The sequence below is a fragment of the Grus americana genome, chromosome 35, assembly GCF_028858705.1.
Source record: "Grus americana isolate bGruAme1 chromosome 35, bGruAme1.mat, whole genome shotgun sequence".
NCBI lineage: Eukaryota > Metazoa > Chordata > Aves > Gruiformes > Gruidae > Grus > Grus americana.
In genome coordinates this window covers 133242-151243 of record NC_072886.1, presented here as the reverse complement: position 1 = coordinate 151243, position 18002 = coordinate 133242, and the positions used below count along the sequence as shown (strand labels likewise).

General features: G+C 51.0%; 2 protein-coding genes across 2 annotated transcripts; both read left to right on the top strand.

Moving 5' to 3' along the window:
• The first annotated feature begins 257 nt into the window (after positions 1-257).
• POLA2 (DNA polymerase alpha 2, accessory subunit) lies at positions 258-7806 on the top strand. The gene is made up of 18 exons (XM_054808384.1): positions 258-407; positions 1321-1448; positions 1550-1635; positions 1767-1821; positions 1931-2037; positions 2141-2334; positions 2450-2538; positions 2643-2798; positions 2903-2965; positions 3065-3107; positions 3231-3349; positions 3831-3869; positions 4078-4151; positions 4577-4685; positions 5148-5254; positions 5540-5599; positions 5961-6087; positions 6342-7806. Exons 1-18 carry the CDS (start codon positions 308-310, stop codon positions 6486-6488), a joined length of 1803 nt encoding a protein of 600 aa, XP_054664359.1. The 5' UTR covers positions 258-307; the 3' UTR covers positions 6489-7806.
• Positions 7807-8423: 617 nt separating this feature from the next.
• CDC42EP2 (CDC42 effector protein 2) lies at positions 8424-16898 on the top strand. The gene is made up of 3 exons (XM_054808371.1): positions 8424-8619; positions 14243-15049; positions 15224-16898. The coding sequence occupies exon 2, from the start codon at positions 14327-14329 to the stop codon at positions 15035-15037; it is 711 nt and encodes a 236-aa protein (XP_054664346.1). The 5' UTR covers positions 8424-8619; positions 14243-14326; the 3' UTR covers positions 15038-15049; positions 15224-16898.
• The last annotated feature ends 1104 nt before the right edge of the window (positions 16899-18002 follow it).

The window sequence follows — 18002 nt, the reverse complement described above, 5'->3', positions numbered from 1 at the left end:
CGTTCCCCGTGAGGCGCCGCTTCTCCCCTCAGCGCTGTGAGGAAACACCGGGAGGGCGGGAAAATTCCCGCCTTTTTCTCTCTCTCCACCCCCAGCCGTGGGAAGAGAGTTGGAGACGCCTTGGCCACGCCCCCTCTCCGCCCACCCCTCTTCCCATTGGCCTGTTGCCCGCTATATCTGCATATCCCCGCCCGTTTCCCCAAAACTACCACGCCTGTTGCCTTATAAGGCGCTGTCCCGCCCACTTTCCTCCCCGCTGCCGTCAAGCGCGGCGGTGTCGCGCCCGCGCGGGCTTTTCGCCGCGGCGATGGCGGAGCCGGTGGCGGAGCCGACGTTGGCCGAGGCGGTTCTGCGGGAGTTGGGGCTCTTCGAGCTGCGCTGCCAGGGCGAGGACGTGTCCGCCAGGCGTGAGGGCACCGGGGGGCACGGCCTGGGGGGGAGGCAGGGGGCCTGAGGGTGTCAGGGGAGGGGTGTGAGGGGGTTTGTGGTGTCAGGGGGGGTGTGTGAGGGGGGGTTTGTGGTGTCAGGGGAGGTGTGTGAGGGGGTTTGGGGGTGTGAGGGGGGGGTTGTGGTGTCAGGGGAGGTGTGAGGGGGGGTTTGGGGGTGTGTGAGGGGGTCTGGGTGTGTGAGGGGGTCTGGGGATGACAGGGGAGGTGTGTAAGGGGGTTTGGGGGTGTGAGGAGAGGTGTGTGTGGGAGGTGAGGGTGACAGAGGAGGTGTGTGAGGGAGCTTGGGGGTGTCTGAGGGGGTCTGGGGGTGTGAGGGGGTTTAGGAGTGACGGGGGAGGTGTGTAAGGGGGTTTGGGGAGGTGAGGGGAGGGGTGTGAGGGGGTTTGGGGGTGTGAGGGGAGGTGTGTGAGGGGGGTTTGGGGTGTTGTGGGGTGTTTGAGAGGTATTGGGTGGTCTGGGGGTGACAGAGGAGGTGTGTGAGGGGGGTGGGGTGTGTGGGGGGGTTGGGGTGTCAGGGGGTTGTTTGAGGGGATATTGGGTAGTTTGGGGGTGTTGGGAGGTGTGGGGGGGTTTGGAGCTCTTAGGGGTGTTTGAGGGGTGTTGGGTTGTGTGAGGGGGTTTCAGGTGGTTTTGGGGTGTCAGGGGAGGCGTTTGGGGAGACATCAGCTGTATTGGGGGTTGGAGGTGTTTGGGGGTCACAGGGGGTGTCACGGGGGGGTATCAGGGTGAGTTGGGCTTTTTGGGGGTCAAGAGCGGGAGATGAGGAGGAGGAAGGTGGCGGGGGGTGGCAGAGGTCCCACCGGTGGGTTTTGGGGTACATTTTTGGAGCGGGTGTGTTCCCTGACTCCATTTAACCCCTCCCTCCCCGCAGTGGTGGAGCTGTGTCTGACCCACAGGCTGGACCCGGTGACGTTGGCTAACGAGCTGTTGGCCTTCGTCACCAGCAAAGACTTCGACACCCAACTCTCCGCCGACCGCCTCGACGCCTTTGAACACGAGGTGCCGGGGGTCCCCTGATATTTGCCTCCCTCCCTCTACACCTCCAAAACCCCCAGAAAAAGGGGGACACGCTCACCTCTCTCCTCTTCCTCCTCCTCCAGGTCCTTGTCAAACGGAGCAGCAGGGTCCCCCGGAAGAGGGACAACCGCTATGGTGGTCTCCACGACATCCGTTCCCTCCAGGAGCTGTATCCTGTGGATTTTGGGGAGATCCTTAAAAAAAAGTAACAGGGCGTTACAGTTAAGCCCCCATCAAGGGGTGTTGGTGGGTATTCCCCCAAAAAATAAGGGTCTTGGGTGCTCCTTAACGAGCCGGAAGCCTTGACGAGGAAGAGGAGGATGAGCTGCTGGATGCTTACACCACTCCATCCAAGGTGCACGCCAACAGCTTAACCCCAAATTTACTGTTTGCTGCCCCAAACCCCGCCCCCCACCCCCCAAAACATCCCTTTTAAAATTTTTTTTTTTTTTTAATTCTCACAGGGTTCCCAAAAACGGAGCAATTCCACCCCGGAAAACCCCCGGCCCAAGCGGACCCTCTCCTCCCGCAGCCCCTACACGCTTTTTTCTCCCAACAGCTTCTCCCCAGGGTAAACCGTCGTACCGGGACCGTCGTCGGCGTTTGCGGCGGTACCGTCGGCGTTCGCGGTGGTGCTGCCGGTCCTCGCCGACACCCCGTTTCTGTCCCTGTAGCGTCACCCCCTCCCAAAAATATACCTCGCGGAGCAGCCGGGGTGAAGTTGTGGCCTCGTTCGGCTCCGTCCACGGTCCCTCCTGGAACGGTGGCGGCGGTCGCGGTTGTACCCTGAAACTTTTTGGTTCCCCGGAAGAAAATTTAACGAAAAACTACAAATTTATGTTCCAAAAAGCATTTGATATTCGGGAAGGTAACGCCGCAAACCGGGAAGGGTGACACCCCACCACCACCACCCCGATTTAATGGTAACCCCCACTTTTTGGGGGTGTTTTGGGGTGCAGCCAACGCCTGTGCTCTCTCCGTAGCGCTGTCTTGGAGGATCGAGGAGCTCGGTGACGTGCTGAAGAGTCACCATCACCTGGGCGACTTTGCCTCGGTGTTACTCCCGGCGCAGGTAAATCCCGCCGGTTGTTACCCCAACACCCCGCACCCGCTTTTTTGAGGGGTACCTCTTGGGATTTTTGGGGTAAAACCCGTTGGGTTTGGTTTGTTCCGCAGGAACCGGTGACGGTGCTGGGTCAGATCGGCTGCGACAGCAACGGGAAGCTCAACGCCCAGTCGGTGGTGCTGGAGGGTGACCGAGAACACTCCTCCGGCGGACAAATCCCCCTCGACCTCTCGGAGCTGAAGGAATATTCCCTCTTTCCCGGCCAGGTGTGGTCACAGTGTTTTTGGGGTGCAATGTGCCAATTTTCCTCACTCCAATTTTTCTCACCCCGAATTTTGAGCCCGATCGCCGTTTTCTCACCCGCCTTTAGATCGTGGCGCTGGAGGGGACCAACACCACCGGGAGGAGGATGGTAGTCTCGAAAGTCTACGAGGTGACGAAGTGGCGCTGCTGGTGGTTGACGAACTGGTATGGGGCTGGTTTTGGGGTGAAAAAAGAAGATTTTGGGGGTAAGTTTATGGTTTATCCGTAGGGGGTACCACTTCCCTTCCATGCGCCGCTGGAGCCGGCTCCAGGTGAGCCCCTTCCCCTGCCGCCGGCTGCTGTGGTTTAACCCACCCTGCCGGACCAGAAAAAGGTTTTGGGGTGTCCCCAAACCCTCATTTTTCTCCCCAAAACCCCCTTTTTTCTCCCCACAGAGCAGCGGATGGTGCTGGTGGCCTGCGGGCCCTACACCACCTCCGACAGCATCGCCTACGACCCGCTCGCTGACCTCATCGACGTGATCGGCCGTGACCGCCCCGATGTCTGCATCCTGGTGAGGAGCCTCGGTTTTATTAATTAAACCGGTTCTTGATGTTAATTGAACCGATTCTATATTATAAAGAAGAGGTTGTGGCGTGGAAACACACTCGAGGTTTCAAAATTTTTAAAATCAGCATCAAAAAACGCTGCTGAGGGGAGAGGCGGCTCAGGAGTAATCTCAAGCTACAGTTTTTTCACCCTAAAATGACAGAAAAAACCTGTTTTTAGAGCAAATCAAATTCTTCGAGTGCCCCAGGAGTCAAAGCCCGACTTAATGTTTGGAAAAGACGCATCGTTTTTATCAATCTCCCCCTTTTTGGGCTCAATTTGCCCCGAATGCTTTGGGGTCACAGGATAAAATTTGAGCTTAATTAATAAAAATAATAAAAAAATCCCCTTTTTTGGATGGTTTAACGTGTGTAATTCGGTTCCTGGGGTTGGTGCCATCCTCGTTCATGGTTTTCTCTGATTTTTTTTTCACTGTTTCTTCGTAGTTTGGGCCGTTCGTGGATGCCAAGCACGAACAAGTGGAGGTGAGGAAGAATTTGGGTGCCCTGGTGTCCCCCCAAATCCCTATGAAATCCTAAATTTCCGTGGATTTTGGGTCAATCGAGCCATTCCGGAATGAGAGAGGACAAAAAAAAAACAAACCCCAGGAAGGGGGAAGGCAGCAGGGGTGTCCTGTGCACCCCAGAAAAAGAGGGAATTGTGCAAATCCCATTGTTTTCCCTTAATTTATAGAATTGTCAGCTCCTGGGGTCCTTCGCCGAGGTCTTCAAGCTCTGCCTGAAGACAATAATCGAAGGGACGAGAAGGTGGGGACGGTGCGCAAAATTAGTACCATTTCCACAGGTTTTTGCCCCAAAAACTCCTCTTTTAGCACTACACGGGATCTGGACGGGAGGTTTCCTGTGAGGAAAACAGGCGGCGGACAGGAGAAATTGTTCAATTTTGGTTGAAAAAACCCCGTGACGGGCTCTGAAGTGGATTTGAGTCGTGTTTTCCCCCTTCGCGTGGGGCAAAACACCTCTCCTGCAAAAAACGAGCAGCTCTTTGGGGGAATTTCAGCTGATTTTAGGTCTTCTCGCTGCCAGAATACCCCTAAATTGGTGACTTTTGAGGGATTCCGGCTGTAATTTCTACAGAAGGAGCTGGATTTGGGTGTCAAAATGTTCGTTGGCTCTACCTGTTAATTAATCGTTGGGTTTTTTGGGGTGTTTCCCCCTCTTTTTTCTGGTAGCGCCAGCTCGCAGCTCGTCTTCGTCCCCTCGTCGCGGGACGTGCACCACGACTACGTCTACCCCCAGCCGCCCTTCTCGTACCCTGAGCTGCCAAGGGACGACAAACCGGTAATTTGCTGATTTTGACCCAAAGCGACCCAAAAAATTCTGAATTTCCAGGGAAAATCCCACCCATCCTTGTAAAAACAAGTTGTCGAGGTTTGAGGTGAAATTCCTTTTTTTTTTTTTTTTTTTTTAAATCAGCAGCTTTTCCCATCCGGCAGCAAATTCTTGGGGCGGGTTTGAGATCGTTTAAGGAAAGCTCAGCATCATTGTGCTGTTTTAGGGCAGGTTTGGGGTGCTTTAGGGTGGATTTGGGGCATTTGAGGAAAGCCCAGCATGACTTGGGCATTTTGGGGCGGATTTTGGGCGTTTTGGGGCAGGTTTGCATCGTTGAAAGGAAGCTGAGCGCGTCGGGGGCATTTTAGGCCACTTTAGGGGTGTTTCAAGGTCTGTTTTGCGCCGGCGAGGGCAGGGTTGGCAAAGCCGCGGCGTCACCCGGCGTCACCCTCTCCCCCTCGCCGTCCCCAGCGCGTGCGCTTCGTCTCGGACCCCTGCACCCTCGACATCGACGGCGTCGTTTTCGGCCTGACCTCCACCGACCTCCTCTTCCACATGGGTGCCGAGGAGATCAGCAGGTGGGTGCTGGTGGATCCGGGAACGCGTCGGAGCGCGGATCTCCCCTCAATGGCCGGATCCAGCCCCAAATTTGTGGGATTTTGGCACAAAGCCTTGTCTTGTGGGGGGGGGCGGTGTGTGTTGCTTCTCGGTTGTCTCCTCTGGTGGTTTGTTTCTCTCTGATGGTGAGGCAGAGTGGCTGTTGGGTCGTTAATTAGTCTGCGTGCTTAATTAATCAGCACAGCCTGCGACGTTTGTTGTTTGTTTTGGGGTTATTTTCCCTTTTTTTCCTCACCGTTTTGCAGCTTATCCGGGATCTCGGACAGGTTCACGCGAATCCTCAAGCACATCCTGATGCAGAGGAGGTGAGGGCTTAGTAAAAACACCCAGCCGAACCCAAAACCAGCTTTTTTGTGGCCAAACGAGGGAAATCCCGTACCGTTCTTGCTGTCTTCTCCTTTAAAATCATTTTTTTAACCTAAAAAAAATGTCCTTTTTGGGTTTGATAACCCTTTAAAAACAGGATTCGGAGGGTTTTAGCGCTGTAAGTCCTGGTGTGCGTCAGGCAGCTGACGGCTGCCCTCAGATACCTGGGGACACCCAAAAAACCCCCAAAAAATTCTTTCTACCCCAAAATCATTTGCCAGTTGTGTCCGAGCCTTGCTACAGGCGAAGGCGGTTGTTCCTGGCTGCCCTGACCTCTTTTTCCCCCCTCTCTGCTGGTAGTTACTACCCGCTGTACCCCCCCTCAGAGGAGCTGAATGTCGACTACGAGAGCTTCTACACCTACGGCTCGTTACCTGTCACACCGGACATCCTCGTAACCCCCTCAGAGCTGCGGTACTTCGTTAAGGTCAGTCGGTGTGCGTGCCTGTTGAAATACCCCCAAAAACCCACCGTATTTTGACACATTTGGGCAAAATCCAGTTTACAGCGCAAATAATGCGCAGTCTTGTGTGTGGCACCGACTGTAGCCGGTAGATCACCACTGTCAGTGTCCGCATCGGCTGTAGCCAGGCGGCTGTTGGCATCTGGGTCGACTGTAGCTGTGGGCGGTTGTTGCTGTCAGTGTCTGGATCTGTGACCGTCGCTCTCGTATTCCCACAGGATGTGCTGGGCTGCGTTTGTATCAATCCTGGCCGGCTGACGAAGGGCCAGGTCGGGGGTACCTATGGCCGCCTGTACATACAGCGGGAAGACACCGAGGGCGAGCGGAAGAGTCCGTGTGTAGCCGCTCAAGTCGTTAAAATCTAAATCATCAGGACAGAGATTTATTTCTTCGACTTTTCTTCCACCTGCAACTTAATTTCTTCACAGAAACAAATCGGTGTTAAAATACACTTTGAATTTTGGTCAAAACCCACCCAAAACGCTTGTCCCTGCGCCTGAAAAGCCACCTGACCCCATTTCACAGCGTGTCAACCCTGTGCCGCACCCCGGCTCGTCCTGGAGCACCCCGATGTGGTGGGACTCCATAAAGCTCACTAATTAATTGCTAATTAATTGATTAACAATAAGCCAGAGGCAGCAGGAAGCTGTAGCAATTTTTTACAGGTGTACTTTCACACCTGGATTAGCAGCGATGCGCGCGCAGGGTGGATTTTGGGTTGCAAATGGGTGATGTGGCGTCGCTCGTTAGCTGGTGGGGGGGGACACGGGCTCCCTGTCTCTTCCTGCTCATTAGGTAAACGAAGATGATTAATCCATCTGGATTTACCCATGGAAAAGGGGAATCTCGGTGTGCGGCGAGACCCAACTCTTCCTCTGCCAGCGTACTGGCGTCCCAGATTCACCTCCTGGGTGACATCACTTGGGTTGAGCTTCCTCATTATGGGACTCTGAGTTTAATTAGTCCAAAATCAATTAATTTACAAGCACCTGAGGGGCTGTCCCACTGTTTCACCGGCTTCGGTGAAGAATGCTGCTGCTCCTGGCTTGGCTGCGGGCAAAAACGCAGCGTTGGGTTTGGGTTTGAAACATTTTCCCCCACTTTTTACCTCAAATTTTTGGTGAGAAAGCGGAAAATTAATTGAAATTCTACCTTTCCGCTCAGTTCCGGTTCTCCCAGGGATCATTCTGTTCCGATGCTGGGGATGAAAAAGGGGGAAAAAAGGCTTTTTTTGCTGGAAAAAATGAGTTTTGTAACTCCGCGCCGCGGGGTAGTTACAGGCGGTGGGAGGCTGGAAAACAACGTTGTCGGTGCTGAGCCAGCGCGCGTCTCCCTTCGTTAATTTTCCGCTTAATTACCTGGCTGGCCTTATTACAGACTCCCTCTAGAAGAGGCGTGTTTATCTTCTCTCGCCCTTTAAATCCTGCGTGGGTGTTAGGGCATATTTAGGGGAAAAACAAGGGAAAACGGGGTCCGGGGAGCGAGATTTGCCTGTGATTTTTTTTTTTTGTGTGTGTATAACTCCGGCTGGCCAGGGTTTGCCAGAAAATCTGTTTTCTCCCCAAATATCTGCACGAAGCGGCTGGGCGGCGTTGTGGTCTTCACCCGTCGCATCTCAGCCTTGTTTCCTCTGATCTTTTGCTGATTTATCACTTCTCACCCCAAATAAAATGTTTTTTCTCATTGTGTGTAAAACCCCTTTTCCTGCTTTTTTTTTCAGTTTCCAGCTTTGCTTTTTTTCCCATCTCCTGCAGGAGGAAGGGAGCAAAACCCCATTTTTCTCCCCATTTTTGGTTTTGATGCTGCTCATCCAGCCTCAGTTTCCCTCATAAAAACGCCGGTTTTAGTTAAAACACAAGACCTGGATGTTGCATTGATGGGGGGGGGAGGCGTTCGGTTCAAACATGTCAGGACCAAAGCAGCCGGCGTCTCATTTGCTTCTTAATTAGATGATCCGTGAGGACGAGGCTAATTTGGGATTTAAACGAGCGGAGGCTCTGGCATTACGAGGCCAAGGTTTTATATTTTTTTGTGGGGGGGAGCTAAGGAATTCCATAGGGAATCCCCCCCCCCCCCCCCCCGGCTACCCTTTGAACCGACAGGAATTTTCCCAGCTTTATTTTTATTTCCCCAGGGATTTTTTTTTTCCCCCCTAATTGAGAAATCCGTGGCGGCAGCAGGGAAATCGAGGCACGGCGGCGTTCCTGGTTGCCGTGGGAAAAACGAAGCCATCCGGCTCTTCATCCCAGTGAGAAGCGAACGGCGTCGTTCCGTGTTTTGGGAAGGCGGGGGGGGGGGAAAGGAGCTTTCCCCCTCTCCGGGAAAGGGGAAGCGAGGCCCCGTGCCGGGGTGGGGCTTGCCCGTTGGCTTGGAGCCGGCTGCGCCGACGCTCCGGCGTTGGGAGGAAGGGAACGGTCACGGTTGGCTCCGGCTCAACTGCCAGACCTGGGAGGAAGACGCGGTGAATGTCGACCACGACCCCGGTTTTGTTTTCCGGTGAGATTGGGTTGGGGGTTGGGGTTTTTTTTTTTGTTTCCCCCCCCCCCGCTTCCAGCTGTCCATCTCTGCTCCGGTTCACCGGTACCGGCATTGGGTGTAGCCGTAGGGTGGTGGTGGGGGAACGCGGTGGGAAATTTGGGAGCTGGGAGTGGGGTGGGAAAAGGATTTGGCGTCTTCCCGGCAGCTCATGGCACCGGCTTCCCAATCCCTGCTGCCGCCAGCGGCTGGGCCTTCGTCGGGATGCTGAGGATGGGGGGGGCAGTTCTTTTTCATGCTATTAAGGATGTTTTTGTGTCCCTGTCACATCCCTCATCCCTAATTTAAAGGGGGAGGGGGAGGATTCCCCTTTTCTCCAAGAAAAAAGACTGGATCCCTTCCCCTGCGTCGCCCCCTCCCTGACTCCCCACAGCCACCTCTTAATTTTAACCCCCAGCTGCGAGGTTTCCGACCGCCCCCGGCTTAAATTAACCGACAGATCCCCAAAATAGACATCGGGGAGGGAGCTCAGATCCCACTCCGGGATTTTTCAGGGAGGATTTTTCAGTACAAACAGGGATTCCTTGGATTTTTATTTTTTTTTTTTTTTAATTTTTTTTAAACTCCGTATTTGAAGGAGTTGCCCAGATAGCCGGAGTGCACTCCGACCCCGTCACAGGGGAAGTAAAAAAAGAAGGAGCGACTTGTGCCCTCATCCCAACCGGAATGCCTGCGCCACGATCCCCACCCGGGAATTCCCGGCGCTCCCCCAGCACTTGGGTGGGGCTGGGCCGGGAGGAGCCGCCCTAAAGAGTTGTTTTTCCTGGTTTTAAGTCTTTTTTTTTTTTTTCCCCCCCTCTCCTTTTCCTTCTCAACTGTGGTTTGTCACCACTGCAGTGGGGCGCAGCCAGGGGAAACTGAGGCACGGGAGGGGTTTGGCTACAGTTGAAGCCACCGCGTTTTCCTACCGTGCGCCGGCATTTCCTCATCCTCGAACTTTCCTCCTTGGATATTCCTTATCGGTGAAAATCTCTCCCCGATATCGTTATTTTCCTGGTCCTGGGGGAAGAAACAAACCCAAACAACCCGACAGCGTTTGATGACACGGCTGTCAGGAGGGGACAGCCGGCGCTGCTGGGCACCAAACACACCTATTTTTTGCGGGATCTTGATAAAATAGTTTGCAGAGATGCCGGGATGGAAAAACTGCTGCTCTATTAGTAACCAGGGGGCTGAGGAAGTGCCAGGCTTTTGTGTAATGAAGCCTCAATTGCTGAAAATGGGCTAAAAGAAACAAAATTCTTGTGTCCTGAAGCCTAAATTGCTGGAAATGGGCAGAAAAGAAACAAATTTTCATGTAGCGAGGCATAAATTGCTGGAAACGGGCCAAAAAGAAACAAAATTTTTGTGAACCGAAGCCTCAATTACTGAAAACGGGCCAAAATGAAACAGAATTTTTGTGAACCGAAGCCTAAATTGCCAAAAATAGATGGAAAAGAAACAAAATTTCATATAGCGAAACACGAATTGATGAAAATAGGCAAAAAAAAAAAAAATTTTACTCTGTGGGGAATCAAAAAGCCAAATTGGGGAATGGGCGTGAATATCCCAGAGGTGGATGTCAGCGGAGACGTTAAAAATATTCAAGGATCACCTCTTCCTCGCTCGGGATCCATCCCAACCAGGAGGAGGTCAGGCAGAAACACCCGGAGATCTACGCGGATGAACAAGGAGCTCCTGGACCGACTCAAACACAAGGAGGGATCCTACGGAGGATGGAAGCAAGGACAGGGATCTTGGGAGGAATGCAGGGATCTTGTCCGAGAAGCCAAGCCCTGATGGAATTAAATCCAGCCAGGGATGTTGAGGGCGACAAGAAAAGGTTCTATTGGTACGTCGGTGATGAAAGGAAGACCAGGGAGGATGGAGGCACTCAACGGGAGACCTCGTTAGCCAGGGTATGGCGAAGGTTGAGGCACTTGATGGCTTTTTTGCCTCGGTCTTCACCGGTAAGTGCTCCTGCTGCAACGCCTGGCGACGGCAGGGACTTGGAGAACGAAGAACCGTCTGTTGTAGGTCAGGTTCAAGACCACCGAAGGAACCTGGAGGTGCACAGGTCCGTGGGACCTGATGAGATGCATCTGCGGGACCTGAGGGAGGTGGTGGATGAAGTTGCGAAGCCACTCTCCATCGAATTGGACAAGTCGTGGCAGTCCAGCGATGTTCCCACTGACTGGAGAAGGCATGCGGAAAATAAGGTGACCGGTGACAGCCAACGTGACTTCACTAAGGGCAAGTTGTGCCTGACAGATTTGGTGGCCTTCTACGCCGCAGTTACAGCGTTGGTGGGCAAGGGAAGAGCAATTGACGTCGTCTACCTGGACTTGTGCAAAGCGTTTGACACCGTCCTACATGACAACCTCATCTCTGAATCGGAGAGACGTGGATTTGATGGGTGGATCGCTTGGTGGATGAAGAATTGGCTGGACAGTCACGCTCAAAGTGTCACTTCTAGTCCCTAAGAAGCTAAAACGAAGCCTAATGTGGGGCACGGGTTGAGTTTAAGTCCTCAAATCTTCTCCTGAAGCACCTCCTGCTTTTATCCTGTGACAAAACATCTCATCTTCCCCGTTTCTCTCTTTACTGAGAGTCTCGTTTCACAGAACACCTGGATTATTCTTGGGTTTTAATGAGTTTTTAGTGACAGTACTGTCATGAAATGCTAATTAGCAGCAGCTAATGGGGCATGTCTCAACACGCAGCACTAATTGGGAGGCGAAACGCTTTCAGTTAAAGCCTTAAATCACCAGGGATGTGCCCGTCAGGCTGGGAAGAGACGGGGGGGATGCACCATGTGGATGAACACCAGTGAAAACACACGTAAATAAGTCATCAAGGGTTTTATCTTGGTTTTTCTCCCTTTCCAAACTGTTTTCCACCCCTGTTGCATCACTACTGCAGGGAATCGGGCAAGCTGCTAACTCTCCCATCTTTTGAGCAGGTTTACTCAGTCATCCATGTTGGAAAATGGCAGGAAAAGGGATTTTAAGGATTTCTCTGATCAAAAAAACCCCTATTCTCTGAGCGTTTGGGACCCGCTGACCCTTTCCCAGGCTGCTCTGGCAGCAAATAACCTTTTTTGAGTCTTTTTTTTTTTTTTTTTTCCTCCGGAGCACAAAGGGAAAGGGTGCTACCCGCAGCCCTGAACTTTCCCAGCGTTCACCGGCCCCGGCTTGCGCGGTGATCACAGGCGGCCTTTATCCCAGCCCAGTGGGGCGCTGGTTTTTCGGAAAGAGAGGGAATGTGGTCGAGAAATTGGGGTGAGGGAGAGCAATTTCTGTTTGGTGCTGGTAGAAAATGTTGAACCAAAGCTGCCGCACTGGGCAGGAGGGGACACCATCCTTTTCGCTGCCTGCTCATCCCTGTCAGCATCATCCCATGTCCTAACCTGAAAAATATTAAATATTTCCGAGCGATGAGAGGCTTCTTTTTCCTACAAATTCACTTTTTTTCATGATTTCAGTGCTTTTTCGCAGCTAACCCATGAGTGTCCGTGGTTCCCCAGTGCAGTGCCAGGGGAGCTGAGTGGGGTGGCTTTCGGCAAGCACTGGCGCTCCTCTGAATCCCAATCTCCGTGAAGAAGCGTTTCCCTCGATCCCCCTCTCACCGTGTACAGCAACGGCGCAGCCACCGCCTCTGCAGGCTGTCATTACACCGCCTGCTTTAATCCGCCTGGGATTAATGAAGCTGAATTCTGCATCGTCAGGATTTTTCCCTGGCTGAAGCTGCTGGGAACAGGATTACCGGGCAACCATGTTCCTCCCAGGGTCGTGTTCCTGATGCTGACGGCATCACCGGCATCTTGTCCCTGCTTCGTTTCAAGCTGTTTTGGTGATCTGCTGCTGCTCCATCTCCTCCGCTCCACGCTGTTGTCAACCGAACGTGACCTTGGGAGCATCTCCGGCTGTAGCAGCGTGTACGTGGGTCTCTGTTCACAGGCGGGGAGATGTAATGGTGTTTCTCAGCACCAAGAAAAGGGAATTGGGGGGAGAAAAAGGGAATAAAGTGAGCAGCGTAGGCAGGATGAGACCACAGATGTGGTTTCAGCAGCACTTTCTAACGATAATGATGGTGGATCAGGCGGTTGAAGGTGAACATGGGATTTTCCATCCCTCTGTGTATTATTTTTAAAGGGTAGAGGTCAGGTGTGGTTCAGGGAAGGGGCAGGACAATTCAACAGCCCTCCACAGTCTCGGTGGGACTGCACCGCCTCGAAGCCGTGACACTTGAGATCCCGAAGAGCCAACACCCACCGACTGACGCGGTGTTTTAACACCGCCAGGCGCGCAGCTCCTCCTGTAACTGAAATGCCAGCCCCTGGGGAGGTCACCCAGCTCGATTCATCCAGCATCAGCCGCAGACTGTTTTTTTGCTGGCTCTTTGGCACCAGCTGGGGTGGTGGGTTTCAGACAGAAAGCACCTGATGTGGTGGTTGGAGCTGTAAAACACAGGGAATGACTGTTTCCCAACACCCAGCTGGGCTTTTGAGTTGTTCGTCGGTGGCAGCTGACGGAAAACCACAACCGGGGAATTGCTCGTGACCTCTTGCTGGGACAGTTCGACAGGGGGTTCATTTGAGGAGCAGGGTTTGCCCACAGTGGTTTCACCATCAGCTCTTGCTTTCCAGGTGCGGCTGTACTGGGTGGTGTGTTACAAACAGTGTAAAACGGGCTGGAAGCAGTTATGGGTGGTGGTTTCAGTGGTGGCTCAGCGCGCTGGACAAACGCAGCTCTAAATCACTTATAAACTCTGCGTTGTATTTGCAGTCAATGGCAGATCGGATACGGTTTAATAGAAACACAGAGATTTCTTTTTAATAGAAACAATGGGGTTTCTTTTTTCCCCCACAAAATTAGTGAGAAAGGATATAACTCCAGACTTTTCCACTCACCGATTTTAAAAAGTAACGCTCAGGTGGCCTGAAACCTGTTTCATCCTTTTTTCTGTCCCACCAAGGCATCTTCTGAGCTTGTACATAACATTATCACAAAAAATGCCCATTTTTGCCTTATTCTTCCCCACAGCTGAAAAATTACGCCTAGAACTGAACATGTAAACTGTCAGAGTTGAATGAATATGACTAAAACAGGGGGTTGGGGTTTTTTTAACCAACTTCCTTCCCCCTCCTGCCTTAATCTTTATTATTTTTTATTTTAGCTTGTTGTTGGGTGGGGCTGGATTATGCATGGCCAAGAGGAGAGGGAATTGAAATGAAACAAATCTCTTTTGGGTTAGAAAACCCATTTTCCAACGCTGTGCTCTCCCAACCTTTAACTCTGGCCCCCCAACTCCCCTATAAAAATGCAAATCCTCTTGGATTTCCAGCTATGACCCTGTTCCTGATTTTTCTCCCACTTGAAACAAATGTCGAGGAGAGGCCCCTGAGTGCCTGGATTTAATTACCTGAGTTGTTTTGCTATCGATAACGCAGCCAACGAACTTTAGATAGAGAAATGGAGAACGTCTGGAATTAATTTCCTGGGACGTGTTGACGTTGAGGATCTCCATCCTACATGTTATAACTTGCTTTTAAGCTTTTTTCCTTTTTTTGTTTGGTGTTTTGTTTTTTTTTTTAATTTTGCAGATTATTTTTAAAGCCAGCGCTGCTGAGGTCTAGGAAGACGATCATCTCTTGAGTTTGTGTGGAAGAGCTTTACTCTTCGGCACAATGTCCACCAAGGTGCCGATCTACCTGAAAAGGGGCAGCAGGAAGGGGAAGAAGGAGAAGCTCCGTGACATCCTCTCCTCTGACATGATCAGTCCGCCCTTGGGGGACTTTAGGCACACAATTCACATCGGTAGCGGTGGGGAGAGCGACATGTTTGGGGACATCTCCTTTCTTCAAGGCAAGTTTCATCTCCTCCCAAGGACTGAAGGCAGCTTTGACTCTGACAAGGACAGCCCCGATGCAACGCCGTTTGAATTCTCCAGGACAGCCACCATCTCCGGCCGTGAGCAACCGTCCTCAGAGACTTCATCTCCTCTCCTCAAAAATGCCATCTCCCTGCCCGTCATCGGGGGGCTGCAGGCATTGATGTTGCCCTCGGCACAAGCTCCCCCGAAACCGCCACGCTTGCACCTCGATGACAAAACCCCGCCGGCACGAAGCCGGGAAGGTGGGGAGGACGATGAGGGTGGGAGCGCCGCCCCGTTGCCGCATCCTTGTGCATCACGTATCACTGCCCCGACAAACGGCTTCACTGAGGAGAAGGGCAATGCTGAGTCACCCTTCCTCTCCCACGCCGGCTCCCTTCTCTCCCTCCACGTGGATTTGGGGCCATCCATTTTGGAGGACGTCCTGCAAGTGATGGAGAAACATCAAGCAGAGAGAGTGGGTGGATCTATACAGGACTCGGGCAGGCAGGAAATCTTGACGTGAAGACGACTCAAGGTAAAGATGTTGAGAAATGGATTATCATTATTATTATTTTGGGGTGGGTTTTTTTTGTTGGTTTTTTTTTTTTTTTTAAAGTTGCTCTTAAATTACAGCTCAAACTCTCAAGTTTGACTCCACGCGTCTTCCCTTATCGGTGCACTGACCACAATGTGTTGTTTCCTCTCGCAGAACCCGTCATGCAAACGGGACGTGAGCGTTTATCCTCAGTGCCACTCCCCGCAGACCTTCTGGCTATTCCCTTGGCACGGGGAGAAAAAAAAAAAAAACCACCCTACGAAGCCAAGACGAAACAGGCAGCACCACGCTGCTGGATTATATCGCCGCTTGCCCGTATCAGCTTCACCTTTAGCGAAGGATTGAACCATAGGACTGTGCCAACCAGTAGAAAATAAGACACTGTGCTGTTATAAATGTTCGTTGTACTGAACGGGGTGAAACAGCGATGATTGAATTCTCAAATGTCCCAGCTGGGAGGAGTTTTGGGGCTTCAGAGGGTTGTTTGGGGGTTTTTTTTGCTTGAAGAAGGGATGCAGTTTGCACTCAATCAAGGCAAAGGTGTGATGCTCACTGAATTGCCAAGATGATGTCAAATGTCAGCCTTTGACTTGATTTAATTTTTTAAGGATCCCATAAATCGGTAAATCTAGCGGTTACATGGCAAAGACTCCGTCGGGATTTAACATCGCGTGGTCTCTAAAAGCTCTCTGTGGAGAAGCTAAAAAACCCTCTCCGGCTGTATTTTGGCAACTAAATCTGTGGCTGGAGCTTGGGGTTGGAATTTGAAGTCGTAAATAAGATGCAAAAATGCAAAAAAAAAAAAAAGTTAAGGGTGAGTGACCACCCGACCAGATTCCTGCGTGATGGGGTGAAATTCATTCTCCCAAAAGACACCGTCTCTATCAATCGCAGATTGTTTGGATGGGCGGAGGAAGGAGGGGGTGAAACACTTTGGCACGCAGAAAGGAATGTGAATCCCTTCTGCTTTTTTTAAAAAAAAAATAATAAAAAAAATTTCACTGGAAATGCCAATTCTGCTGACGTCGGGGCGAAAGACCTTGGCTGCGAGGGTTTTCATTCTCTTTCCCAATCTGTGAATTGAGGACAAGAGAAGCCTGTTGGATGCAGTAATGGTGTAAAAGCAAATGGGACCTTGTTTCCTAGATGCTGTCATTAATTAACTGCACCATTTTTAACCATTTCTGGTAGTTTTAGCCTAGAATGAGGCTAGGAGTCCCCCCTAATAAGGAATTAAGTCAGTGAAAAACACACTGACTTTTTACTGGCTTGCTAGAACCTGACTCTCTATTTTTTTACATCAATGATTGCTGTTTCATACAGGTACCGTTAAATAATGAGTCATTAGACTAATGAGCTCGTAGCTTGTTGCCACTCAATTGTGTCCCAGCTCTTGCTTACTCTTGCCCATCTGCATCCGGCAGGGCACTCCTACTGTAAGATCAAAACACTCTGTTTTGGTGGAAACACCAAAGGTTTGGAGTTAAACCAATTTTTTCAAGCCTTCAGTCTGCAAAATAATTGAGAAAATGAAGTTAATTGAGCTAGATCCAGGCAGTTGCTGGGTTTAATTTCTATTTGACTTTATGCTGTGATGGTTCAATCCTTACCTGGTCTGAACTGACGATGCTTCCTCCAAACACCCATCCACTTGGCAACAACTCGTTTTTATTTATTTTAGGATTTTTCTTACCAGAAATAATTCCAGCGATGGGATGGGGGAGGTTTAGAGCATCGTTTGTAATTAATTTACCCTGGTAATGGCATATTTTGATGGGAGATGTGGCTCAGTTGGTTTCCCAATCCCCTCTTCACTTACTAACACACTGCAGCTGCTGTTCGGTCAAACAATTTGAAGGAAAAAAAATCCTGGAATGGATAATTTTGGGTGGTTTTCAGAGCACTTTGCTTGTTTGTTTTTATGTGGCCCAACAATCTCAGGTGGGTTATGACAACAAGGCAGTGCTTGTTTTCATGGATTTCACCTTAATTAGTAAATTAAATTGAGCTGGGAATGAAGACATTTGAGTTTATACCCCCCAACTGTGCCTAATTATCGTCAGCAATTACAAAACCTCACCGAGAATCACCACCGGATCTGGGCAACGCTGGGCAGCAGCTTCCCCATGTTTTGAAATAACGCCACGGAAGCAACGGCCAAACCCTCTTTTTTTCCTCATTTTTGCTCCTTCCACTTATTACAAGCCAGGTGATGGAGTTGGGGGTGTTAACAGCTTTAATTTGGCACCTCACTTCCCTCTTGATGGCTCCTGGCTGCATCTGAGTGGATCCATCCTTCCCCGATCATCCTGCTCTGCTCCAGTGCTGGAATTGTGGAGCCTTCCTGAGCCAACAGCTCAACTCTGATAACTGGAAGAAAAACCAGAGCTGCTATTACAGGGGGTAAATGGAAACAATGCTTTAATTTGCTGGATTTTGGTGGGTTTTTACTGTGAAAAGGTCATGTTCTGTGTCTGCAGCACACCTCCTCCCTCCACCTCTCTGATTATATTTGATATAAACCCCCTGAAATTATCCCAATTTTATTCTTTTTTTTTCTCCCCAGGCATGGTCTCATCTCCTTAGCTGTGAAAAACACCCATTTCCTTAATTAATTTTTAGCTATTAGCAATAAAAATCATTTGGGATCTCCCCTCCTCTGGGGTTTCTACACAGGACAGGGGCTTCCTTCATCCCCTCCCTTTGTTAGGTCCCTAATTAATCACTCCTCAAATTGCCGATTTATGCAAACAGCTGTTGCTAAACCCTGGGAGTTTTTTATACCCTGTTCTAAGAAGTGTGAGTCACTCAGGCAGGAACACTGTTCCCTGCTGTGACTCAGCCAGCATGTGCCGAATCAATCTCTTTCCCCCTTGCTTTTTTTGGGGAGGTTTAAGGCAAAATAAGTCAGCAAAGAGTATGATTAATTTGG